Genomic DNA, 26,007 nt, shown 5'->3' with positions numbered 1-26,007 from the left:
CAGGGTTTCGCCAAGCACAGCGGACGTGGACGGAGGAGGAACTAGAACTATAGGGAGATGGGGCGCCGCATACGGCTTGGGCCTCGTGGTGTTTGTTTCCCCTCTCCCCCTCACATATATATAGGTGGAGGGGGAAAGAGGAGGCAGCCTAGGGCGCCCCAAAGGGTCGGCGGCCAGCCCTATGGCCTGCCTAGTCGCACCCCCTTCCATTTATGGACATGCGGGGAACAAAAGGGAGGGTGACTGCCTTATGGTGCCTCCCCTTTCCTTCCCTCCCTCCTTGGTGTGTGGGCAAGGGTGGAGGGGAACACCATCCCCCTTGTGGGCTGGAGTGACTTCCACCCTTTGGCCCATAAGGCCCACCACTTATCAGTGGCATCCCGGAACCCCTTTCGGCACTCCCATAAATACCCGGTACTATCTGAAACATTTCTGGTGACCAAATACTATTGTCCTATATATCGATCTTTACCTCCAGGCCATTCCAGAGCTTCTCGTCATGTCTGTGATCTCATCCAGGACTCCGAACAACATTCGGTCACCAATTCACATAACTCATATAACACTATATTGTCAACGAACATTAAGCGTATGGACCCTATGGGTTCGAGAATGATGTAGACATGACCGAGACACCTCTCCGGTCAATAACCAATAGCGGGACCTGGATTCCCATATTGTTTCCTACATATTCTACAAAGATCTTTATCGGTCGAACCTTTATGACAAGATACGTATTTCCCTTTGTTTGTCGGTATGTTACTTGCCCGAGATTTGATCATCGGTATCTTCATACCTAGTTCAATCTCGTTACCGACAAGTCTCTTTACTCGTTCCATAATACATCATACCGTAACTAACTCCTTAGTCACTTTGCTTGCAAGCTTCTTATGATGCTATATTACCAAGAGGGCCCAGATATACCTCTTCGTCATACGGAGTAACAAATCCCAATCTCGATTCATGCCAACTCAAGATATACCTTCGGAGATACCTGTAGAGAATCTTTATGATCACCCAGTTACATTGTGACGTTTTATAACACATAACGTATTCCTCTGGTATCTGGGAGTTGCATGATCTCATGATCGAAGAAACATGTATTTGACATTAGGAAAGGAATAGCAATAAACTGAACGGTCATATGATAAGCTAATGGATGGGTCTTGTCCATCATATCATTCTCCTAATGATGTGATCTCGTCATCAAGTGACACAACTCATGTCTGGTTAGGAAACCTTAACCATCTTTGATCAACGAGCTAGTCTAGTAGAGGCTTACTAGGGACACAGTATTTGTTTATGTATCCACACATGTATTTAAGTTTCCGGCCAATACAATTCTAGCATGAATAATAAACATTTATCATGAATAAGGAAATATAATAATAACAACTTTATTGTTGCCTCTAGGGCATATTTCCATCAGTCTCGCACTTGCACTAGAGTCAATAATCTAGATTACATAGTAATGAATCTAACACCCATGGAGTCTTAATGTTGATCATGTTTTGCCCGTGGAAGAGGTTTAGTCAACGGGTCTGCTGCATTCAGATCCGTATGTACTTTGCAAGGTTCTATGTCTCCATCCTTGACATATTCACGAATGGAGTTGAAGCGTTACTTGATGTGTGTTGGTTCTCTTGTTAAACCGGGGCTCCTTGGCTATGGCAATTGCTCTAGTGTTGTCACAAAAGATTGACATTGGACCCGATGCACTCGGTATTACACCCAGATTGGATATGAACTCCTTCATCAGGACTCCTTCATGCGCTGCTTCCGAAGCAGCTATGTACTCTCCTTCACAAGTAGATCCCGCCACGACGCTCTGCTTGGAATTGCACCAACTGACAGCTCCACCATTCAATATACATATGTATCTAGCTTGTGACTTAGAGTCACTCGAATCTGTGTTGAAGCTAGCATCAACGTAACCTTTTACGACGAGCTCTTCATCACCTCCATAAACGAGAAACATATCCTTGGTCCTTTTCAGGTACTTCAGGATATTCTTGACCGCTGACCGATTTTTTGGAAGAAAAGAAAAATACTAGCGCAAAGAACCACTGGAGGGGCCCCCTGCTACCCACAAGGCACCAGGTCACACCACCCCCCTCTGGCGCGCTCTGGTGGATAGTGGCCCCCCGTGAGGCCCATATTCGTGTGAAAACGACGCCAAAAAATTGGGACCCCGGGCCTTGTTGAGAGATTGCACTAGTGAAAGTACGGACCCTAGGCCTCAACACTGTTTGTGCTCACATTTGTTACTTGCTACCTTGATTTTTTTAATCTTACTATTACAAAAATCAATATCTACTATCATTACTAAACTTGTATCACCATCTCTTTGCCGAAGTGCACATATACAATTTACTATTGTATTTGATGTGTTGGGGACACAAGAGACTTTCTATTATTTGGTTGCAGAGTTGTTTGAGAGAGACCATCTTAATCCTACAACTCCCACAAATTGATAAATCTTAGGTCATCCACTTGAGGGAAATTTGCTACTGTCCTATAAAACTTTGCGCTTGGAGGCCCAACACGAGTCTACAAGAACAAGTTGTGTAGTAGACATCAAAACACATGGTCTTCCAACGGATGTTCATTCTGAAACCAACATTATGCCTTCCCTCAAACTCGACGATATCACTTGTTCCAAGACCTCGTCATAGCTAGGACTACTATCAAACACCATGTCAAGCTCATCCGGGTCCGGTTCAATGTTGCCTTTTAAAAAGGCGTCTTTGTCCACATGATGAACATACGCATATGTTCGTCCCATCCCAATAAGCATTAAAATAACAAAACATAACATGTCTTTCATAAACAACAATAACCCTAACCCCCACTTAACAATGACCATAAACACAACCCTCACATACTAGCAACCCTAACACTAACCCTAGCCCCGACATAACAACACCCATAACCCTAACCCTAACATACTAACAAGCCTAACCCTAGCACCAACAAAACAACACCCATAACAATAACCCTAACATGGTAACAACCCTAATCCTAGGAAATTGGCAAACAAACATCTCAATGTCCATACAAATTTCAAGACCATAAAAACTTGGGTTTCCCGAAACTAGCAACAAATGAGCAAATGTTAGCATTTTTTGGATCAAAATAAGGGGATTAGAGGAGATTACCTTGAGGAAGGGATTGAGTTCAAAATCCACGAACAAAATCTTCAAATTTGGAATATTTGGAGAAGGATTTGAAAGGGGGAGAGAGGGGAGAGGGGGGAAATCACGGGTGGGTGGGGCTGGGGGTGTGGGGGGGAGTGGGAGAGGGGGGCCAGCCTACCAACTACTAATAGGACGTGCATCGCCTAAGAGATAGGCGCTGCACATAACATGTGTGGCGCCTAGCTCTTAGGCGATGCACTGCTCGGTGCGGGCCTCGAGGGTGCCACGCTAGCCAGACGTGCAACGCCTGATAGCTAGGGGTTACACAGTAGAGTGTGGCGCCTTAACGTCGGGCGCCACAAAAGGGTCAGTTGAGCGATTTTTTTTAAAGCAGTTCAGTTTGTGAATTGATTTCGTCCATAGGTTAATTTTGTCGTTTTTGCTGTAAAATTTGTATGCGCTGACCTACCCGCCCTGTCCGACTTTGCGTGACAGATCACTCGTTGTTTTTTCTAACACTGTATACACGCAGACGGTCATACATAAGCGCACCTCCGAGAATTACAACATGGATGGTGGGAGGCTGGGAGCTATGATCAGGCAGTGCAAAATTCAGTATTGAGACGTCCAGGGTGCTCTTCTTCTTTGGTGCTTAAGGATTTTTTATCATCGAAGAGGGGAATTGCTTAGGATAGCATGGCATGCCCGATTTGGACAGGGAGAGTGTTGTTTTGTGTGCTCAACTGAAATTGTTCTCTTTGCACTTCTCTCTTGTTTTGCAAGGAAAAATGTAATAGGGTAGCGTATGAACACTGTGGTGTTTGGTCTGTGGCAGCTACTTTGGTCATCATCGAGAGCTGTTAAACAGTCTGTGTGCTATGCTTTAGCCTTGGCTTAATAAAGTTGGGTTGGTGGGAACCCTTTTATTTTAAAAAATGCACCTCCGAGAACCGACAAATCATGTTGAGATTAATAAAGTCACTACAAACGCCTTCATAGTCGACAGTAGCATCTCCTAGCACTGAACGAACATCGCCGGAAAGACTGAAATAAATCTAGACAAAATTCGAGCACCAATATCTAGTCAAGGACTTGAACTCTCAAGGGAGTTTCCATCACAAAGAACCTAGCCATATGAGATATGCTCCATTCGCACAGGTCTCTCAGTGTTGCTGCTATGAGGTTCAATTATTTTATGTTATGGTTTTGTTTCCCATCACAGGTGCGCGACAGCTATGGCATGGTCTTTCTACCCTCGATTACCCCGAGTGAGTTCATGGATTCGCCTCCCTTCTTTCAGCCATTGGGGCTGTCAATGGCAGGGAGATGATTTTTGGTGTCTCTCTATGGCTAGTAGATAGGTTAGAGATTTAGTCCTCCTATAGACGGCGCTCGATCGGATGATGACGCTTCATCTTAAGATCAGTTTTCTAGGTTTCAATCCTTGTCGAGTTTGTCCGTCGGGACGAGTTTGACGTAGGTTCGGTGTAGATTCCTACCGGCCCCTTGGAGCGAAAAGGTCAAGACTTGGTGTGAGGCTCTTCAGTGATTCAAGGGCTCAAAGGTGACAAATGTGACACCTGGGCATTGGTTCTTCGAGGACACATGAGCAAAGACTTTCTGGTTGTCATCGACAAGGGCAGGCCAGATCCAGTATATGCATTGGTTCTTCGAGGACACATGAGCGAAGACTTTATGATTGTCATCGACAAGGGCAGGCCAGATCCAGTATATGATAAGCGATAATGACGCATTGACAGCTTTTGTTTCGAAGATTCTTTGGTGATCTTACGAAGCTTGATGTATTTTTTCTATCGTGTTTGAGATGATTCGTACTATTTTTTATGAACTTTATAATGTATAATAGGTCTGAATTCTTTACACAAAAAGTTGTTCCATTATTTTTTTACAAACCACCATTTTTGCTTGGAGAAAATTCGCCATAGACCCCCAAAAAAGCAAAAATGCATGGCCATAGCCATTAGCAATTATTCCGGCTGATTAGTAGCTCTAATCCCGGAGCCAAAGCACCTGAAAACGGCAAGCACTTACCCTAATCACCCGTCATTAGAAAAGAAAGGTATCCGGCGCCCAGACATCTGGAGCCGCTCCCAGCCTCCAATCCGACCACGGCGCGGCGCCTTTCCGCCTCCGGAGAGCGACGCCGCCGGGAACGCACCACCACCATCCCGTCCCAAAAAGCAACGAGCATCGTCCTCCTCCTCCTCCCTACAGATTACACCCGGCCGAATTCGTTTTGGCTGCTGACATGATTAGCAGCCGTACGTAATCGCAACCAGCAGTCTAATCTAATCTAATCTAATCTCATCACCAAGGAGGGGAATAATCGTGACTACCGGCATCGCCTTTTTCTTTTCAAGCGCTCGGTTTTTCTGTTCTGGGTGATGATAATAATCCCGACGTCGCACTCGTATCCGTTTCATCCGATCTCCGGACGCGGACGGCGTGGGCATCCGTCGTTTTTTTTACGCGTCGCAAGAAAAGCATGTCCCCTCCGTGGCTCCGTCCGTTCCATCCCGTCGCTGACCCCGTCCGGCAATGCGTTGCTACAATGCCGGAAAGCAACAGCACAGACCGAACAAGAAGTAGAAAGTGAAAAACCAAGAAGAAAAAAACACAGCTTCTGTGGTGAACTGAATGGTGCTGCTGAGGAAGAAGGGACCATGATCCACGGCCAACGCTGACACTCCGCCCTACCGCTGCAGCTGCACGGGCACGGCAGTGAGTGAGCGGTCCACCCCTCACCCTGACACGACACGCCCACAGCACCGAGACATGACGGACCTGTTCAATATCTTCATTCATCCAGTGAAATTATACATACGTAAACGCCAACACAACTAGCTAGCTATGCCTCCCTGCCTGTCCGTCACTTCCGTATCTTGTTGCACTGTCTTGCAATACAGCGAGCAGAGCACTAGTGTATGTCATACATTGTGGTAGTATTCCTCTGTACTTTTTGGCTAAACATCACACCTAATGTGCTACTATTACATGAGAACTACTACTAGTGGGTATTATATTGGCGGTGGCTTGCCTTGCCAGGAGCTTGGTGGCACATCAATGGGGGGTTGGTGGTGGTGGTGGTACTAGTAGTAGCAGGAGTAATCAACTAACAGTAACTAATGCATATGGTAATGGTAATAATAGGAGGGGCCCTAACGTATCTGACACTGTTTTTAAAGCCTTGGGGTTGCTAGTAGTGGTAGTATTTTTTGTCCTTCGCCTCCTGTGGTCTGAATAAGCTGGTGCCATCAGCTTGAGCAGAGGTGAAGGGAAAGAAAGTAAAAAAAAGGGGGCTGCTGAAACTAAAACTATGCTGCAACTTCTTCACTCTTTTCTTTCCTATGTTGCACTATTCCTTTTTCTTTGCTGCTAGTATTCCTGCACAACATAGACAAGGCAAAACACACAGAAGGATCCGAGGTTAAGACACCATCATTCCAATAAGTGAAAAAGGCATGGCATGATTTTACTGGGGAGCAAGGTGTTGATGGGCTGGTAAAAAGAGAGGGGGTGCTTACTATGATTAGGCAGTAGTATCACTCACTTCCATTCAGCGCTACTTTACATCCCGACCGCGCCGTGATCGGAGGACAGCCTGCATCCATGATACCTTCAGCACACCAATCATGCAAATTTGCAATAGTAAATGGAACTATGCATGGGACATTGATAGAGATGGTGTTAAGCACACCTGGACATGGGGAAGAAGTAAGGTTTTGGTGAGGGTATGTCCAATGCTGGAGGTAGGAGATGGTGGTTAATGCCGCCGTTCCTTGCACCATTGCTGTTGATGCCGCCGTTGTAGGCCGCGTTGCAACCCGTCGACGCGGCGGCGATCTCCGACTCAGTAGGCGCGAAAGGATCACGGGCAAAGGCCCCCGACCTGGTCGGCGACGCGAACGGGCTGTCCGGCAGGTTATGCTCCGCGCTGCATATTAGCACAAGGGGTCTAAAAGATGAGTTTGGTGAAATGCTTACTTCCCAGCACTGCTGGACGAAAGCTAAGTGTGATGAAAGGAACAAATGGTGATGATGATGGTGATTTGTTTAGCGTTAAATTCCACCTTTGGTCACTGTCAGTGTTAGGGCTGGTGGTGGAATCGCCTGAGGTTTCATCCTTATCAGCTCCGTTGACCGCATTCTTATGAGGAAAAAGGAAGCCGCAGCCATTGCCTTGCTCCCCTGTTAACACAAGATCAGCACAGCAAATGTGAGCAACACTGCATCTGTTGTGACCAGGTAATAATAAGATGTGTTCTCTGTTGGCCACACACAAGTAATACCGGAATCGGGCGGCGACTCGAGGGTCGGGGTGGCGGCAGTCGTGTGGGTGGGGCTGAACGGCTTCCCGATGGGGGTCGGCGCGGCGGCGGAGCGGGTCTTGAGGTCGAGCAGCTGCAGCCCCATGAGGCGCCGGCTCTGGAGCTCGATCGCCTGCTGCAGCTCCACCGCCTGCTGCTGCTCCTCCAGCTTCCTCCTCAGCAGCATCTCGTTGGCGCTGTTCGAGTGCTGCAGCATCCTCGCACCTGAAATCCAAATCAAACACAAGAATCTCAGCTCAGCACACACTCACTCATCATGCATATGAACATGAACAATCAACATGAAGTTGCAACAATGACGAACCAACAATCTGGTGCAGATCGAAGGGGTCTCTGGCGTCCAGCCCGGTGGGAGACCCGCAGCCGGAGAAGTCCACCCTCTCGCCCTGCTGCTTCCTGCAGAGCAACAGCGGAAATAAATGGTCATGGGGATGTTGTCGTTGTTGTTAGTTACTGCTGCCGGAAGCAAGCGGCAAAGATCGCCGTGGGCTTGCCTGAACTTGTCGGGGACCTTGCCCTTCTCCTTGTAGGGCTTGACGAGCACGCGCGCGTCGCAGATGAAGTGCGGGTTGCCCTTGGCCAGGATCAGCTTCACCGTCTCCGGGTAGACGAAGGTGACGAATCCGAACATGCGCTTCTGCTGGTAGGGGATGCGCACGTCGTGGACAGGGCCGTAGATGCTGCGGTTCAGGGGAAGAGCACGGTTAATCCCGGTGGAACTTTCAGGCAGAGCGGAGGTCGAACTGCGGTGTGCGAGCGAGCACGGTGAGGTACCTGAAGTAGTTGGAGACGTCCTCCTCGCGGAAGGTGCTGTCCGCCGGGAAGGTGAGGTAAATCTGCCGGGACCCCGGGTTCATCATGCTCGCGAAGTCGCCGCGGTCGAGACGGGGACGGTTCATGAACTTGTGCGCCTCGTCGCCGCCCAGCATCAGCGCCGCTGCGGCAGCCGCGGCCGCCGCCCTGCGAATCGGAGAGCAATCGGTGAGCTGCCGGCTGGTAGAAACGAGAGCGAGAAGCTCGTCGGTGGCGAGGGGGGTGGGTATTTACCTCTGGCCCTCGTTTTGCTGCTGCTGCTGCTTCAGGAGCAAGCTCAGGCACTTGCTCGCCGCGGAGGGAGAGCCAGGGAGAGAGCCGGTGGGGGAGTAGGCGAAGCCGGCGGCGGCGGCCAGGCGCTGGGACTTGGAGCGGAGGAGGAAGTCCTGGCACTGCTGCTCCACGGCGGCCTGGTCCATCTTCGCGCCGGCGAGGTCGTCAGGGAGACCGCCGTGCACGAACCGGCAGGCGCTCCCGTTTTTGCAGTACCCGCGCGCGTAGTAGAGGCACGGCTTCCAGCCGAGGCCGTCGCTGCCCCCGAAGCAGAGCTCGCTCACCGACGCGCTCCTGCGGTGCCCGGGCCCGCCGTTGGCCCAGCCGGCGCCGTAAGGGAAGAGCCCGCCGTCGCCGCTGGGGCTGCGGCACTCGCCGCTGTCGAAGAGCGGGAGCTGACGCCCTCCCCCACCGCCCATGCCTCCCTCGCTGAGGAACGCGAGCTGGTCCTGCAGGTGGAGCTCGTCGAGGATCAGCGAGGAGTCCCCGCCGAAGAAGGGCGACTGCGGGCCCCCGCCGCCGTTGGCCGGGCTCATCAGCTGCTCCTCCCCGACGCCCGCCATCTCCTCTGCGGCGCCATTGCTGACGCTGTTGCTCCTGGAGAACACCGGCGGCGGGGCCCACGAGGAGGGCGAGGAGACCGACAGCGGCGAGGGCGCCGTGCCTCCGCCGCAGCCGCCGCCGCGGCCGGAGTTCTGGCGCGACAGCATGAAGGGCGAGTGGGCGGCGGAGGTGGGCGTCCCCGGCCCCGACCCCGGGAGCAGGCCGAGGTCCTTGCGCGCCTTGGCCATGACGGCGAGCAGCAGCGCCTCCGGGCCGAAGGCGAGGCGTATCATCTCCTTCTCGCCGTGGTCCTGGATGAGCAGCAGCCCCATGATCTTGGCCGCGTGGTCCGGGTCCAGCCCCTGGATCCGCGCGAACACCACCTTGGTCGCCTCGTAGGCGTCCATGCCGCCGATCGACCAAGCTCGCCCAACCCAACCCAACCAAACCTAACTTGCAAACAACCTCACACCCCTTCTTCCTCCTCCCTCCCTCCCGTCCTCGCACAGCACAACGAACCACTAGCTAGAGAGCGAGCTCGAGCCGGAGACCAGCGACTCCATGAATCCCCAGAGCTCGTTCGTGGGTTAGCTAGCGAGCTATACTAGTTGAGGCAGCGGCAGCACGAGGGTGGTGCGCACCTTCCCTTCCCTTCCGTCCCCCTCGCGCTGTATCCCAATCTCCCTATGTATAAGCTGGCCGCCCGCCGTCCCTTTTCCCGGGAGGAGACGAGAGGACGAGGGTGCCGCCGGCGATTGGCAAAACCTCACGAGGGGGTTTCTGCAAAATGCGCCTGCCGCGTTCTGTCCTGCGGTGTTTTTATCTGCTGCTGCTGCTGCTGCTGTGATGTTTTTCCCCGCTCGCTCGTCGTCTCAGGAGAGAGTGAGGGAGGGAGGCGGGATAGATAGATCTGGATCTCCGTGGCCCCCATTTATAAAAACTCGATCCACCGCCTCTGTCACCGCCTCTTTCCCCCCTTTCTTTTCTCTGCATTCTTCCTGTGCTCTCCTGACGCATGGATAGGAATGCCAAATTGAAATTACCAATAGTACCGTCACCCGATCAATCAATCTGGCGGTAAAAAACGGCACCAGTGTGCTGTGATTTTGAGTTTTTACTGTTGTTACCGCTGCGCGGCCGGGGTGGATCTGTCTGTGTGTGATTGACTGGAACGGCCGCGATCTGGGGTGCTGACCGGACCGGGGCCCAGCGGCCCACGCGGCGGCGCCCACTCCGGTCGCCGTCCCGTCCCGCTTTGTCCTTTGCCTCGTCGCCGCTGGCCGCTGCTGCCGCTGCCCACTGCGGCGGCCTTTCGCGATAAGAATGGCGCCCGGCCCGGCCCGGCATTTTTATACTCCTTTCCTCCGTTTGATACCCGTAGCCGAGCTAAACTGCTAAAGCTAGCCGCGTTCGCCTTTCCGTCGCTTCACATCGTTTGTTTACTCCCAGATCCTTGTCGTTTGCCCCACTGCTGTGTAAACTCGATTATTCTTCTCCTTTTGCTGCTCCAGATGATTATTGTTCTCTAGTTAGTAAGTACTAATCTTATTAGTGGCCCTAATTAACGCCAAATTTTTTGCTTCTGCAAACGAACGAGTAGCTTTTTCTGGGAGGAGCCGCACGGAGCGGAGCGTGCATATCGGGGCGTCGGGCGTGCGAGCGCGCGAGCGCGCTCCCCGTCATCCTCCCTCGGCGTCGCTTTCCTTGCTCCTCCCTCGGCCTCCACTGGCCACGGATCAAACCCAAAATTTCGAGTGTAAAATACTCTCTCATGATGCTCAGTCGAATAATGGAGCATACGTGGAAGGAAAAAAATGATGGGGATAAACCGCAATTTCCACGTCACTTTCCGTCGGGCCCGGCGTGCTCTGTTTACTTGTTGTTGGGCGCGCGACGGGCGCTGTCTGTCCCCCTGCTGCTGCCGCGTCAGCTCGTGTTACGTGCTCCTACCCCAATCGGATTGACACGCGACCGTGCGGGTCGGTCTCCCGGCCGATCGCGACGCCGGTCGCGCGGGTGATCGATCATCATCCCTTGGCGCGGCCGCGCGCGGCGAGAGCCGGGAGCGCCCGGCGTTCACGATCGTGGTCGAGGCCGTGAACTTGGTCGCGGGGCAGGGGAAAGCCGAAAGCCAAATGTGATTGGCGCCGATGCCCACGGATGAGGGGTGATATGGCGCGAAAAGAAGCGACGACCCTGGGGGCGAATGCACGGGGGCTTTTGGCCCGGCTTTTGCCCCGCGCGCGCGCGCCTGGTTGGTCGCCGTTGCCCGGCCCCCGCTCTCTTTTCACCGCCTTTCGCGTGCACGCGCAGTGCCCTTTGCCCTGCCCTGCGCGCGCGCAGGCACGGCACGGCATGGCGCGGAGTGGCATCCCGTGCGCGCGCACATGGAGGCCCTGCCCGCGGTTGTTTTCGCGGGTCCATCGTTTTCCGTTGCCTGGCTTCATTCCGTTTTCTTTTTTGAGAGTACGCTTCATTCCGTTTTCTACCAACCGCAGCAAAAACGAGTTCACTGATGCAATCATGGTGGAAGCCAGTAGTGCTGTGTTTTTATAGGATTTTGGAGCGCCACGTCGCCGTCTCTGTCTCTTTCACCTCTTCGCTTCCCGCTCATACCGTATGGAAGTAGCAATGATTGAACTTGGCGGAAATGTCTTACGAGTAAGTAGGAACAATCTTTCGGTGACCAGTAAACTACCAGAATTAGCACGTACGCCGGCCGCGCCACAGCTGGGGGAAATACGACGTCGCGTGACCACGTCATGTCACCTTTCTGGACGGAACGGGGCACAACCGCTACCGCGCAACCATACGTACTCGGGTCGTAGGTACGTACACTGGTCATTCGTCAAATGTACGGCGGCCCGTCGACAGCGCCTCGCCGCTCTGTGGGCTGTGGCCATGGCACATGCCGTATTGAATCCGCTCTGTGCATGGCCATGTCTGACAGCGAGACGGACGGGCCACGATCGCTTGTCCTCTAGCGCAGTTCAAATTGTAGGAGGAGTGGTGGAGTGGTATTTTTGAACTGGATAGATCTTGCTTTCGATTAGTCTATGATTCGCGTCACGCTGTCAGACACACCACGCAGTCTACGTACGCGTGAGCGTTCACGTAAAAATTGCTTGTTTACGGTACGTGGGGAGTAGATTGGAGCGTGGGGCCCACCGGCGCGTACGAAAAGGAAAGGGAGAAAGGCGCTCCCAGTTTCAGAGCCTCACATGGAGGGAGGAGGGCGTGGCCTGTCCCGATCCGGTGTGCCGCGTCGCCGTGTGGGCGGGTTTGTGGCCGGATCGAGTGTCAGTCACATCGGCTGTTCCGACCAAGTACCCACTTGCTCTCTTCTTCCTTACTCTTTTTCTCGTTGTGTTGGCGAAAATATGCTCCGTGGCTCTGTTGGCCTGCGAATTAGCACACGCGAGAACAAAAAAGCATGTCGTTCTCCGAAAACAGCAAGCGAATTTTGATGAAAACGTACCTGAATCTTTTGGTCTGCTTGGGGTTTGGTGCATCTTGGTCGAGATACGGTGCATGCATTTGGTGTGAGGTGTATCTGTGGTCCATAGTATTGAGGACGATCTACGAGCTTATGTTGGACGTCTGAGTTTTTACGTAGTAGGTATGATTTTCTAACAACATGTCCGGAAATTTGTGAGCATATCAATGCTGAGAAAGGAGCCCAAGGCTCATCTTTTGCATTGAAGCTTGTACCGTCCGCCGCGTGTGAGATGATTCGATGAAAACATGGCTGTGTTCATAGATTGGTCCTCATAAAACACAAGGTGTATGAATACCTGAGTTGGTAGAACATGGACCTTGTTGGCACGGCCGGCAGCGAACCAAACCAAACCAAACTGGGGACCGTATTAAATTGCAACTATTCTTGGGTTCCGGTTAGTAGTGGTGTAATACTTTTGATGTACTTGTTACCGGAGAACGCTTTGTGTATGTAGGGCGATCTTGCTTCAACTTGGTGTTGATCTTGCAATTATTTTAGTCATTTTCCGATTGACCAGCAACTCCAACGCGCCGACCTAAACGGACGATAGTTTTGTCCGCATTTTGTCCATTTGGCTCGGTCGCCCGCTTGGCATCCGTCCTGTTTAACATTTGTGTCGGCAGTGCGCTCAATGCCTGCGATCCATTTCATGTCCGCGCACAAATATGAAAAGGCCCGCGGCCGTAGTTCATGCCAGCGGCCATGTCATCGCCCAAAGTTCATGCCGGCACCATGCCAGCGGTCGGCATACAATGCCAACTTTAAAAAAACATCACACGGTTCATATGCTGGCGCACTTGCCAGCGTCGGCACACATACCAGTACACAAAAAGGGGCGGGAGTTTGACCACGACATCGTGGTTGTGGTCATGCCAACATACAAAATAGGATGATGCTCACCGCTAGAGATCACTCGTCGTCGAAGTTGAGCATGTCAGCCTGCATCTTTTTGAACCACGGCTTCTTCCTTGGCGACACGGTGTTGAGATCCACCTTCATGACCTCCACCCCCGTCATCACGCTAGCGAGAGCCACTTCTTTCGCCTTGGTCTTGGCATTGGCGGCCTCGATCTCTAGCATCTTGGCTTGCTTCTCCGCCTCCATCTCAAGCATCTTGACTTGCTTCTCCGCTCCATCTCAAGCCTCCTCCTTTGGATCTCCATGAAGGCGTTCATTTGCTCTTTCTTGTCTTGCCGACGTTTCTCCTCCCTTGAGTCCTTCTTGGTCATCATGCCCTCCACGGTTGCGATCAAGACGATCGACGCCGCATCCCACTTGTCCTCCTTCTTGGAGTTGGTCTTCCCCCGCGGTCGTGGCTTCTCGCCCTTCCCAACCTCCTCCTCCCCCCATGCGTCATGAGGGCAGCATATTGCGCCTTGAACTTCTCCTCATCTTTGATGACCCTCCAACAATGAGAGAGGTTGAAGGACTTGCCATCATGTTGGACCTTAAATGCCTACAAATGAATTGAATGCAAGCATATTGGCAAATGGATATGTAAATGGATGTGCAAGCATAAACGGAATGACACAAAGAGGGGCGCATGCATGCATACCATTTATTGCATGCCGATGCCGCTCACGGGGCGTGCCTTGCTGCTTTCAAAAGTGGCACAAGACTTGTTGCACTCTAGTTGGATCACCTTTCATTGCTTCGAAATGGACACCCACCCACACGTGCTTTGCATTTGGTATAGCGGAAATTTCTGGCGTTCATGGAACTCACGATGGACACGAGTCCAAAAGGTTGATGCCTTTTGTTCGGCGCCAACATTGGGGTCTTACCCAATATCCCTCCAACACTCACAAAGGAGCTTGTCCTCGGCCACCGTGTATGCCTTCGTCGGCCTGCTCTTGCGCTTCGGCTTCATCCCGTCGGCTTGGCTGGCGAGCTCGTCCTTGAACAAAGGCTCGATGTCGATGTCCAACTCATCTCTTCCTCGAGGTCGTTGAGGGAGTCCTGGATTAGGGGGTGTCCGGATAGCCGGACTATCATCATCAGCCGGACTCCAAGACTATGAAGATACAAGATTGAAGACTTCGTCCCGTGTCCGGATGAGACTTTCCTTGGCGTGGAAGGCAAGCTTGGCGATACGGATATGTAGATCTCCTACCATTGTAACCGACTCTGTGTAACCCTAGCCCTCTCCGGTGTCTATATAAACCGGATGGCTTTAGTCCGTAGGACGAACAACAATCATACCATAGGCTAGCTTCTAGGGTTTAGCCTCCTTGATCTCGTGGTAGATCTACTCTTGTAACACACATCATCAATATTAATCAAGCAGGACGTAGGGTTTTACCTCCATCAAGAGGGCCCGAACCTGGGTAAAACATCGTGTCCCTTGTCTCCTGTTACCATCCGCCTAGACGCACAGTTCGGGACCCCCTACCCGAGATCCGCCGGTTTTGACACCGACATTGGTGCTTTCATTGAGAGTTCCTCTGTGTCGTCGCCGATAGGCTCGATGGCTTCTTCGATCGTCATCAACGATGCAGTCCAGGGTGAGACCTTCCTCCCCGGACAGATCTTTGTATTCGGCGGCTTTGCACCGCGGGCCAATTCGCTTGGCCATCTAGAGCAGATCGAAAGCTACGCCCCTGGCCGTCAGGTCAGATTTGGAAGTTTGAACTTCATGGCCGACATCCGTGGGGACTTGATCTTCGACGAATTCGAGCCACAGCTGAGCGTGCCGCACTGTCACGACGGGCATGATTTAGCTCTACCGCCGGACAGTACCCTGGAGGCCGCACTTGAGCCCGCTCCGATCTTCAATTCGGAGCCGGCTGCGCAGATCGACGACGGATGGCTAGACACCGCCTCAGGGGCTGCAATCTCTACGGCGATAGAGCCAAACACTGATATTGTCCCTCACGAAGCTCGAAGCTCCGAGGTGCCGGACTCCGAACCTCCCGCGCCCCCACCAATCGAATCCGGTTGGGCGCCGATCATGGAGTTTACGGCCCCGGACATCTTTCAACACTCACCTTTTGGCGACATCCTGAGTTCACTAAAGTATCTCTCATTATCAGGAGAGCCCTGGCCGGACTGCGGCCAGGATGGCTGGGATGCGGACGACGAAGAAATTCAAAGCCCACCCACCACCCAATTTATAGCCACTGTCGACGATCTAACCGACATGCTAAACTATGACTCCAAAGACATCGACGGTATGGACGACGATGCCGGAGACGACCAAGAACCAACGCCTACCGGGCACGGGAAAGCCACCCCACCTCACGCCGTATACATGGTGGATACACCAAAAGGAAGCGATAATGAGGAAAAACTGGACGTGGCGAAGGACAACTCCCCAGCAAACAACCAAAACGGCGACGCAAGCGCTGCCCGAAGACCGGCCTCGATAAAAACGGCACCCATACGGACCCGGCCCTAGAGCAGGGCGAAGCAGTGGACGACGCACACGTCACCAAGCAGCCATCCGAACATGATGAACTGGACGAGAAACCCATCCCCGGCGAAGACGATCTCACATCACCAGAGCATACGAACCTTCACAAAAGGCTCGTCGCCACTGCAAGAAGTTTGAAGAAGCAAAAGCGGAAGCTCAAAACAGCGGAGGACGCACTCAGAATGAGATGGAGCAAAGTACTCAACAGCGCAGATAAACATGGCGCTAGTCACCAGACAAAGAGCTACCCGAAGCGCAAGCTGTTGCCCGAATTTGACGAGGAGGCCTTAGAGCCCCCGCAGTCAAAAAAGAAAGAAGCCGCCTGGCCGGATAGACGACCAGATGACAGGCCAAGAGCAATAAGGGGCGCCGCACACAAGCCGGCACACGATCAGCATAAAGATCCTCAGAAAAAGGACGACCCAGTCAGATCTATTTATGGGCCAAAAAAGAAGACTCCAGGAAGCAACATAACCCGTAGAGCATTTGAAGACAACGACACACCCAAATACAGGGGCGCCGCACACCCACTATGTTTCACCGACGAGGTACTGGATCATGGATTTCCAGCGGGATTCAAACCCGTAAACATAGAGGCATATGACGGAACGACAGACCCCGGAGTCTGGATTGAGGATTATATCCTACACATACATATGGCCAGAGGAGATGATCTCCATGCCATAAAATACCTACCCCTCAAGCTCAAAGGGCCAGCTCGGCATTGGCTTAAAAGCCTCCCAGAAAATACCATTGGAAGTTGGGAAGAGCTTGAAGACGCGTTTCGAGCAAATTTTCAAGGGACTTATGTCCGCCCTCCGGATGCAGACGATTTAAGTCACATAACTCAACAGCCCGGAGAGTCAGCACGCAAATTCTGGAACAGGTTCCTCACTAAAAAGAACCAAATAGTCGACTGTCCGGACGCTGAAGCCTTAGCAACCTTTAAACACAACGTCCGAGACGAATGGCTCGCCAGACACCTCGGCCAGGAAAAACCAAGAACAATGGCCGCACTAACAAGCCTCATGACCCGCTTTTGCGTGGGGGAAGACAGCTGGCTGGCTAGCTGCAGCACCAGCAGCCCGAGTACATCCGAAGTCAGGGATGGAAATGGGAAATCTCGACGCAGAAAGGATCAGCGCCGGAATAAGGAAAATGGCCCAAACAGTACGGCGGTCAACGCCGGATTCAAAAACTCTCGGCCGAACAACAAAACGCTGTCCCTCAAGGACAACAACGACGAGCTATCCAACCTAAACAAGATTCTAGACAGGCTATGTCAAATACATGGTACCTCCGGAAAGCCTGCAAACCATACCCACAGAGATTGTTGGGTCTTCAAGCAGTCCGGCCGACTTAACACCGAACACAAGGGGCTCGATACACCAAGCGAAAGTGACGAACCCCAAAAGCAGCACTCCGGAAAACAGAAGACTTTCCCACTAGAAGTCAAAACAGTGAACTCACTTCATGTGATAACACGACAACACAGCGCGGCTCCTGCCATATCAGGACATTGTCTGCAGAATGGGGATAGACCCTACCAACATTCGCCATAACAACACTCCCTTCAAAGGAGTGACGCCAGGCCTTTAAGCCAATTATACGGGCTCTGTACCATTAGAGGTTGTGTTCGGTTCATCCGACAACCGCCGTTGCGAAAGGCTCACTCTTCGTCGCACCCCATCATACAGTGGCCATCAAGCACTACAGGGACGCAAAGCTTTCGCCTGCTTTAACGCCATACCACACTACACGTCTCCTATACTTACAATGCCCGGTCCACGCGGCATAATCTCATTAAAGAGTAACTATGAGTGTTCCTCGACCACGGAGAGCGTGGGGCTGCCTTGACAGCCACTCCAACCTTGCAGGTCAAGGCCCCTAAACACAGGTCATTCAGACCCGGACACGGTTAGGCGAGTCCGGCATAAATAAACAAGGGGCTTCCCAGCCGCATACCCCCCTTTATAGGGGGCCGCGCATTTCAACGATGAGAGCCAATAAAGCTCAACTTTCTTTACCTACCAAAATATACTTTATTTTAACACAACTTTTGCACGATATTTCTTAGAAACTAAGTCCTTCTCTTTTACAGATGAAGCACGTGCTACACCCGTCCAGGATACAGCGCAACGGAGACACAGGCGCAGACGTGCAGCAGGGACCCGTTGCAAGGATTCTTTTCAGATTAAGACCCTGCGTAAACCTTTCTTACTGTCTCTTGTTGATACACATCCCCCGGTTTCCTACCATAGCCGAGGAGGAGGCTGGCGTTTTGGCATCGGCCGCGTCAGAAGTTCCCGTCTGTACCTGGACACTAGGGGCTTAGGGCATTGTTCTGCCCGGTATCATAAAGACCGAACACCTCAGGGAGTGTTCGGCGTCTCGAGTTAGGCCTTATATGCATCAGCTCCGAATCATGTCTTTGGTCAAATGTTGGGTTTGCCCGGCTCCTGTGTTTTGCTGCCTTACGTTCCGTATCATCGGCTAATGCGGCACCAGGAGAACTACTGCGATTGTGCCCCGGTTCGGCCGGGCGAGCACCTCAGTAGAGAAAGCCGAAAACTGACTGTCATGATATAGCGAGAGACTGGTCAACCACTCGATGGACCATTGGAATGTTTAGAATTCCTCCGCTTTGATGAAGGACCGCTTCCCGGTCAGGCACATACGCACCCCGAGTTCGGATATGAGCGGTGCCGCCAGGGGCTATATAGTAGCCCCACATTCGAGCTCCTATGGCTAAGTGAAAGTGATAAAGCATTATAGTCCGGTTGCCTAGTTTGCTACGCTATCACCTCCTTAAAAGGACCAAGACGTTGGATTAAGTGTGAAAAAGCAATTTTCTTTTTGCAAACACCCCCGCACCATGTGCGTGGGGGCTGAAGCCAAAGACCGCCATCTTTCAGATTATACATAAACATACGGCCGCACAGGAGATAGTTCAATACTTGAACGCACAAGTATAAAAAGCTATTGTATTATAAACATGATCTCAGAAATCATACATGTCATTCAAACATAACATTTTTCGAGCACTGCGACTCTATTAAACGAGCGCCCTGCAGGACTTCCTCAAAATAGTGCTCGGTGGGGAACCGACTTTTATCCGAACCCCGGGATGCAACAGCGGTGGCATCCATCTCAGCCCAGTATGTCTTACCACGGGCGAGAGCCATCCGCGCACCATCTATACACGCCGACCGCTTCATCGCCCCAATACGCGGCACCGCCCCAAGGAATTGCTGCAACAAGCCAAAATAACTCTTCGGCTTGGGCCTTCCCGGCCACAGCTGAGCGACCACATCCTTCATAGCAAGTCCGGACAATCTATTTAGCTCAGCCCACTCAACCAGCCGATCACTCAACGGAAGTGGACGCTCCGGACTATGGAATTGAGACCAGAAAAGCTCTTCCATTTCGTGATCCTTCTGGCTTCGGAAGTGCACGACTGCGTCCGCCGCACTCGCTGCCAAGTCCAGATAAGGATCCTCCGCACCATACAATCGGTCCAGCTGAGCATACTTCGGATCCGTGAACTTCCTGTGCAGCATAAAGGGCTTTCCAGCCACAGTGTCTCGGACCTGACGCAGTTCCTCCTTCATAGCCCGCATCGCACTACGGGCATCCTTGGCTTCGGCGTCGACCTTCTTCAGGTCCTCTTGCTCCGCTCGACGTTCTCTTTCAAGAACCTCCTGGCGGTCGGTAGCAACTTTTAATTTCGCGGCCATTCCGGCCATCTCCTCCCTGCTTCGGCAGTGAGCAGCCTTCTCGGCTTCTAGCTCTTCCGCTGCCTTCGAGGCAGCCGCCTCGCTTTTTTTGGCTTGCTCCTTGGCCCGAGCAAGTTCTGCTCAAAGGCCTTCCATAGCAGCAGCACCATCTGCATCAAGCATACAAATGGTAAGGAATGGGTGTCAGCTCCCTTACTAGGCGACCGCGGAGCAACCACATACCTTGTGACTCATCAAGTCGTTTATTGACTAGCGAGATGTCCGCATCCGCAACGTTGAGTTGCCTTCTCAGCTCGGCAAATCCATCAGTCCGGCTGGCCACCGGACGTTCTGCCACCTGCATAGGAAAGGCGACATTCTATAACTGAGATTATGACCCTTGGCACGCTATCGCTTTCGACAGCATACCAAGTCTCAGGGGCTACTATCTATACAGGGCACACTTCATGTGCAAAACTGTCAAACGGTATGTCATTTTTTGCATACCTCATAGCCCGTCAGCAAGCTTCCAACGGCCTCATACAACCCGCTCTCGGCGGATGAGATCCTTTCAATAACCGTACTCATTAATGTGCGGTGATCTTCCGAGATGGACGCCCTCTTAAGCAAATCCTGCAGCTCTACCGACCGTACTCCAATGGGTGCCGAACTCTCTGGCCCCGCCGAACTCGAGGAGACCCTCTGTGACGACACCTCAGGGTCGTCCGCCCCGCACGATGGGGCGGCAGATGGAGGCGTTTCACTCTCCATCATCTCCGGGTGAAGGTCTCCCGAAGATGAGCTGTGCTGAGACGGGCTGAGATCCGAACTACAAGGTGAAAACTTCGGTTACCCTTAAAAATTAAGCAGGGGTATCCACTATTACAAAATTCCTCCTTTTTTACTTACAGCTCGCTAGAGGGCTGATTCCTCCGAGGAGACAGTACGGCCAAGACTCTTCCTGGCACAGGACCTTCCGATACAGATTTCTTTCCCCGCTTCGAGGCCTTGGCCTCCGGGTCTTCGGAAGCTGTCCTCTTCTCCCCTGGGAAGGAGGGACTCTTGGTTCCTCCCTTGCTGAAGGCCTCCTTGGCAGAGGTGGTAGTTCCCCTGTGCCCCCCTTCGCCCTCCTCCGAGGGCGCAACCTCCAACATTTTAATTAACACGGGATCCTGCATGGTCTCAGGGAGCGGGGCCAGACATCGTATCAGTTTTGCTAGCGCTATCCAGTCCTGTCCAAGGGATAGCTGGTTAAAGGGCAAACCCACGATAAATAAGTGGACAGTGTGTCCGGACACAGGGCTACTTACTTGAGTATCTGGGCGATTGCAGCTTAGGCTAGCGTCCTCGGTCAAGAGCGGACGCATCTCTTGCGATCCGAAGAACAGTTTGTACATCTCCATGGGTGTCAAACCCATGAAGTGTTGAAGAGCTCGTGGCCCCTTCGGATTAAATTCCCACAGGCAGAGGGGGCGACGTTTGCAGGGCAGTAGGTGCCGGATCAGCATAACCTGTACTATTGCGACTAGATTGATCTCCCTTTCTTGGAGGCCTCGAATCCGGTCCTGCAAAAGGGGTACGTCTTTGGGCGGCCCCCAGTCACGCCCCTTGTTGACCCATGACGTCAACTGTTGTGGAGGGCCCGACCGGAAGACGGGCGGCGGCCTCTGCCTGCTGCTCCTGGGAGCGGTGATATAGAACCACTCCTGTTGCCACAAGCCGAGCTCCTCTTGAAAAGAGCCCTCGGGCCATGGAGCATCGGCCCTCTTGCTTATGATCGCCCCTCGGCACTCTGCCTGACGCCCCTTGATCATCTTCGGCTCCACATTGAAGGTTTTGAGCCACAAGCCGAAGTGAGGGGTAGTGCGGAGGAAGGCTTCGCAAACGACAATGAACGATGAGATGTGGAGGATGGACTCCGGAACCAAATCATGGAATAACAGCCCATAGTAAAACTTGAGCCCCCTCATGAAGGGGTCCATCGGGAAGCCTAAACCCCGACGGAGGTGAGACACGAACACAACGCTCTCGCCGGGCTCGGGAGTAGGAATAACTTGCCCTCGGGCAGGCAACCTATGTGAAATCTCGTAGGTCAAGTACCTAGCGTCTCTCAGCTTTAACACGTCCTCTCCCGTGACGAAGGAGGGCATCCACCGGCCCTGTAGATCGGAGCCGGACATTGTCGAAGGTTGAAGGTACCCGAATCTGGAGCCCTGGGTGTTGGAACTCGGGGGCGAGGGGCGGATTCGATTGAGGATTGAAGAAAAGGAACTGGCCTTGGTCTCATTATAAAGAGGAAGAATACCGAGAGCCGTCCTCGTGACCGTTTGGAACCCGCCTTCGATGGAGGGGGCGTGACAACGGGTGCGGTTGGGTTACCCACGTCTGTATTTATGGGAATCCCGGAATAAGGGGAACACGATCTCTGCTTCGACAAGACGTGCCAAGGAAACCGCTTCGCTAAATGCGCTGAGGTGGTATAATAAAGACGATTTAAGTAAAGGCTTGGTAACGGTGTGACGTCACGCCATCAAATACGTCAGCAGATTGTACTTGCATAAATATTATTCTCTCTACGGTGGTATATGGAAATTATTTTGCAGAGTCGGACACTATCCTAGTGTTCACAATCTTCTATGAATTATTCGGAGGGAGAACCCGCCTTGCAATGCCGAAGACAACATGCGCGTGGGACTCGTCATCATTGAAGCCTGGTTTAGGGGCTACTGAGGGAGTCCTGGATTAGGGGGTGTCCGGATAGCCGGACTATCATCATCGGCCGGACTCCAAGACTATGAAGATACAAGATTGAAGACTTCGTCCCGTGTCCGGATGGGACTTTCCTTGGCGTGGAAGGCAAGCTTGGCGATACGGATATGTAGATCTCCTACCATTGTAACCGACTCTGTGTAACCCTAGCCCTCTCCGGTGTCTATATAAACCGGATGGCTTTAGTCCGTAGGACGAACAACAATCATACCATAGGCTAGCTTCTAGGGTTTAGCCTCCTTGATCTCGTGGTAGATCTACTCTTGTAACACACATCATCAATATTAATCAAGCAGGACGTAGGGTTTTACCTCCATCAAGAGGGCCCGAACCTGGGTAAAACATCGTGTCCCTTGTCTCCTGTTACCATCTGCCTAGACGCACAGTTCGGGACCCCCTACCCGAGATCCGCCGGTTTTGACACCGACAGTCCTAGTCCTTCCGAAACTCGTGGTCAAGCGGGAAGTCGTCCAAGTCCACGCCGACCTGATCTTGCATGAAGGCGGCCTGCATGCCAGCTTGATCAAAGGTCGACGGCGTGAACGGCCCTCGGCCGTCCTGGCTTTGTGTCTCATCAGGATGAGAGCCAGCCGCGGTGGCACTTCCAGCGGCCGCCATACCACCCTCGAAGATGATGCGCTCCATGAAACAGTTCGCCGTCTCGTCTTCGCAGGCCGCCGACATTCTGTCGAATAGGTTGCGGGCATCGAGGAGCAAGTCGGCAAGCATCTGCCGCGCATGTTTCCTCACGCCCACCGGATGACAAGCCATCGGCTACTAGTGTGGCATTGAGGTCGATGAGCGCGGGCGCGAGCGTGCAAGGCGTCACCACGCTCACCTCCGACGAGCATTCCTCGGAGAGTCGGGAGGCTTGCGGGTAGATGTGAAAGCCGGGAATCGGGTGAGTCACCAACGGGCGGGGTGACTCTAGCAGCACCATTCAAGGAAACACAGACTAGCCGGTGTTGGCCGCGGTTAGGGCGGTGTGGACGAACCCATGCTGGCCAGGGTTTAACCCTAGGTACAATAGCGCCTCCCTCATTGCCATCGCGACGCGGGCGGCGGTGTCCTCCTACTGTGCGGCGGCGGCTATGGCCGCAACGGCCGCTGCCTCGTCCCTTGCATCCGCCGCGTTCCTTCGGTCCTTTCTCTTTGCCGACTCCCTGGCCCGCTCCTCGGGCGTCCGCTTCTTCTTCTTCTTTGGCATGGTGGCGGTCTTGCGGGGGGCGCGGGGAATGCCTTTGCCGAAAGGGGCAGTCGTGATGCCGGATGAGGCGAAGGAGGTGAGGCTGGTGGCAGCATCGAGGTCATCATCCATGGCGAGCGGTGGGAGCGCATGGGGGCAGGTGGGTTTTGGGGAAAGTGGAGGGAAATGGTGGAGGCTTTGCCACCGACTGGCGGCCCAGGGGAGCAGGCGGGCGCTGTGCGCATCTGTGTGTGTCTGTGCTGACGCAAATGTGGCTAAAAATGGGCCAGGAATGGGTCGGCAGGCAGATGAAAAGCTAACGTGCGTCCCTTTGGGTCGGCACGTTGGGTCGACTTTGCGTCCGCCGTGACCCAAACGGACGCGCACGGACGAAATGGGTCGCCGCTTTGGAGTTGCGCTTAGTTGAGTCAATTGACTACTTACGTCATCTACAGTCAGACTTTGATAGATACGGCTCCTTAAATGATTGTGGATGCCCTCGGGCACGTCCCTGAAGAGCGCGAGACGGCCTCTCAGAAGTCATGTTGGACAACTACACTCTTCATATCAAAACCCTTAAATCCTTGCACATTGATCATATGGCATAACTTCATCACAATTCAATAATGAAAAGAAGCAAAATAAATCGCAATCAACAATTCAAACATGGGTGCCAGTCATGACTGGCCAACATGATCGAATCACTCGCCGACCACCATCCATACTGCATTCGTTGCTACGGCTGCCGCTCTATGCATGTTTATCTCCTCATTCCTTCCTTCAAGCCACTTTTCGACTTCCGGGTCTAAGAGGCTTGCGACCGCTAACACTTTCCTTAAATCCTCCATGTCCCAAGTAAGTTGCAACCTCTCCTTCTCAAGTTCGGACATTCTTGAACTCCCATTTGACAAACGCATTTTATTTCTCCCTCTCAATTTGCAACTTCTTGTTCACCCTCTCCCAGTCTCTGTACATCACCTCTTTTTGCACATCCAACATAATCTTATATCTGTCCTATTTATTCTCCTCCCTTTGGAAAAAATGACCGTCCATTTGGCCGACATTTTACTCGATGCAACTTCATAGGCAACCGTCCCCTTCTTCCACTTGTTTTCCTTCACTAGGCGATTCTTCGTGGGCACGATGATTCATCCATTATCCCCTACAACTTTTCCTCTTCTTCGTCCAATCCAATGGATTGCTGAGAGCCGGAGCCATAATTTTTCTTCCACCTCTAGTTGCTATTCTTGAGGTCATTAGCAAGTGTTGCCATTTTCGTTTGCCATTCAATTTCTTCCAACAATGGCTTAAATTGAATGGCTTCTTCTCACACAAAGTGATGATACATATCAAATGTAGCTATAATTTATGAAGTATTCATGCTATATTCACATCATTTATACTCTCTTTGATCCATATCAATTATCGGATGCATCTAGACGTATTTTCAGTGCTAAATACATCTGTTTGAACAACAGTTAATATGGACGGAGTATATGATTTTCGCACAACCATATATAATATTTATTTGTACTGGCATACAAACCAGTGCGAGAGGCTAGTTCCTAGGTGAATAATTCAATGATCGGATTGAACTGAATTTTTTGTGATTTTTTATGGAATAAACGACTATTGGAGCCAGAAGATGAAAGCCGGGGGAGCCATGAGGGCTCCACACGGCCTGCCCAGACGAGCTCCCCCTGGTCGTGTGGTGGGCCCATGTGGCTTCTCCTTAAGTTGGTTGGGGCTCTACTTTTATCGCAAGAAAGCTATTGAAATTGTAAAATTCCCGTTAAAATTTCAGCCCCGTCAGAGTTATGAATCTCCGGCTATAAAAGAAATGGTGATCGACCTCAGAAAAGTACCAAAAAAGGGGAGATATTAGATCCAATCTTGGAGGGGCTCTCGCCCTCCGAGAGCTCGAGAGGCCAAGGTACAAAGGAAGAAATCGGGGCATTGAAGAATAAGAAGGAGGGGACCTCTCCCCCCTCTCTCTCCTAGTGGCACCAGAGCGCTGTCGGGGAAACCATTATCACCACCATCGTCTCCATCAACTTCAATGGCTTCATCAACATCTCCATCACCTTCCTCTCTCTCTATTTAGTGTCCACTCTTCGACAACCCGTTGTAGTCCCCTATTTGAACATGGTGTTGGATGGTATTAAATATTATATGAGGGTTTCTTGCATCTTCTATATGTCTGAGTACATTATTTTGTCTGATGGGTTTATTGGTGAATTTCCATGGTTGATTTGAGTTGCATGCTATTATGTTGTTGTCCTTTGGTGCCCATCAGATAAGTGAGCGCAT

The 26,007-nt window shown here is 52.2% G+C and overlaps 1 protein-coding gene across 2 annotated transcripts; it reads right to left on the bottom strand.

Moving 5' to 3' along the window:
• Window positions 1-5,939: 5,939 nt before the first annotated feature.
• Window positions 5,940-9,981, bottom strand: LOC119362369 (zinc finger CCCH domain-containing protein 53-like). 2 transcript variants are annotated; one of them, XM_037627576.1, is made up of 9 exons: window positions 8,534-9,981; window positions 8,261-8,446; window positions 7,981-8,166; window positions 7,791-7,882; window positions 7,439-7,690; window positions 7,229-7,346; window positions 6,856-7,092; window positions 6,683-6,759; window positions 5,940-6,542 (listed from the first exon to the last, which is right to left on the bottom strand). In XM_037627576.1, exons 1-8 carry the CDS (start codon window positions 9,520-9,522, stop codon window positions 6,726-6,728), a joined length of 2,094 nt encoding a protein of 697 aa, XP_037483473.1. In that variant the 5' UTR covers window positions 9,523-9,981; the 3' UTR covers window positions 5,940-6,542; window positions 6,683-6,725. The 2 variants fall into 2 exon arrangements, with proteins under 2 accessions (XP_037483473.1, XP_037483474.1); XM_037627577.1 differs by having other exon boundaries at window positions 7,448-7,690; window positions 8,534-9,977.
• Window positions 9,982-26,007: the final 16,026 nt, after the last annotated feature.

The sequence above is a fragment of the Triticum dicoccoides genome, chromosome 2B (assembly GCF_002162155.2).
Source record: "Triticum dicoccoides isolate Atlit2015 ecotype Zavitan chromosome 2B, WEW_v2.0, whole genome shotgun sequence".
Taxonomy (NCBI): Eukaryota; Viridiplantae; Streptophyta; class Magnoliopsida; order Poales; family Poaceae; genus Triticum; species Triticum dicoccoides.
Note: the sequence above shows the minus strand (reverse complement) of the source record. Positions and strands in the feature narration are given on the sequence as shown.

Bases quoted from the DNA above. Each gene is read 5' to 3' on its own strand.
- LOC119362369 (XM_037627576.1), bottom strand. From the start codon at position 9,522: ATGGACGCCTACGAGGCGACCAAGGTGGTGTTCGCGCGGATCCAGGGG. The intron at 8,167-8,260 runs GTACCTCACCGT...CCTGAACCGCAG, and splicing joins GACGTCTCCAACTACTTCAG to CATCTACGGCCCTGTCCACG. The intron at 7,093-7,228 runs GTGGAATTTAAC...GCTAATATGCAG, and splicing joins AACACTGACAGTGACCAAAG to CGCGGAGCATAACCTGCCGG.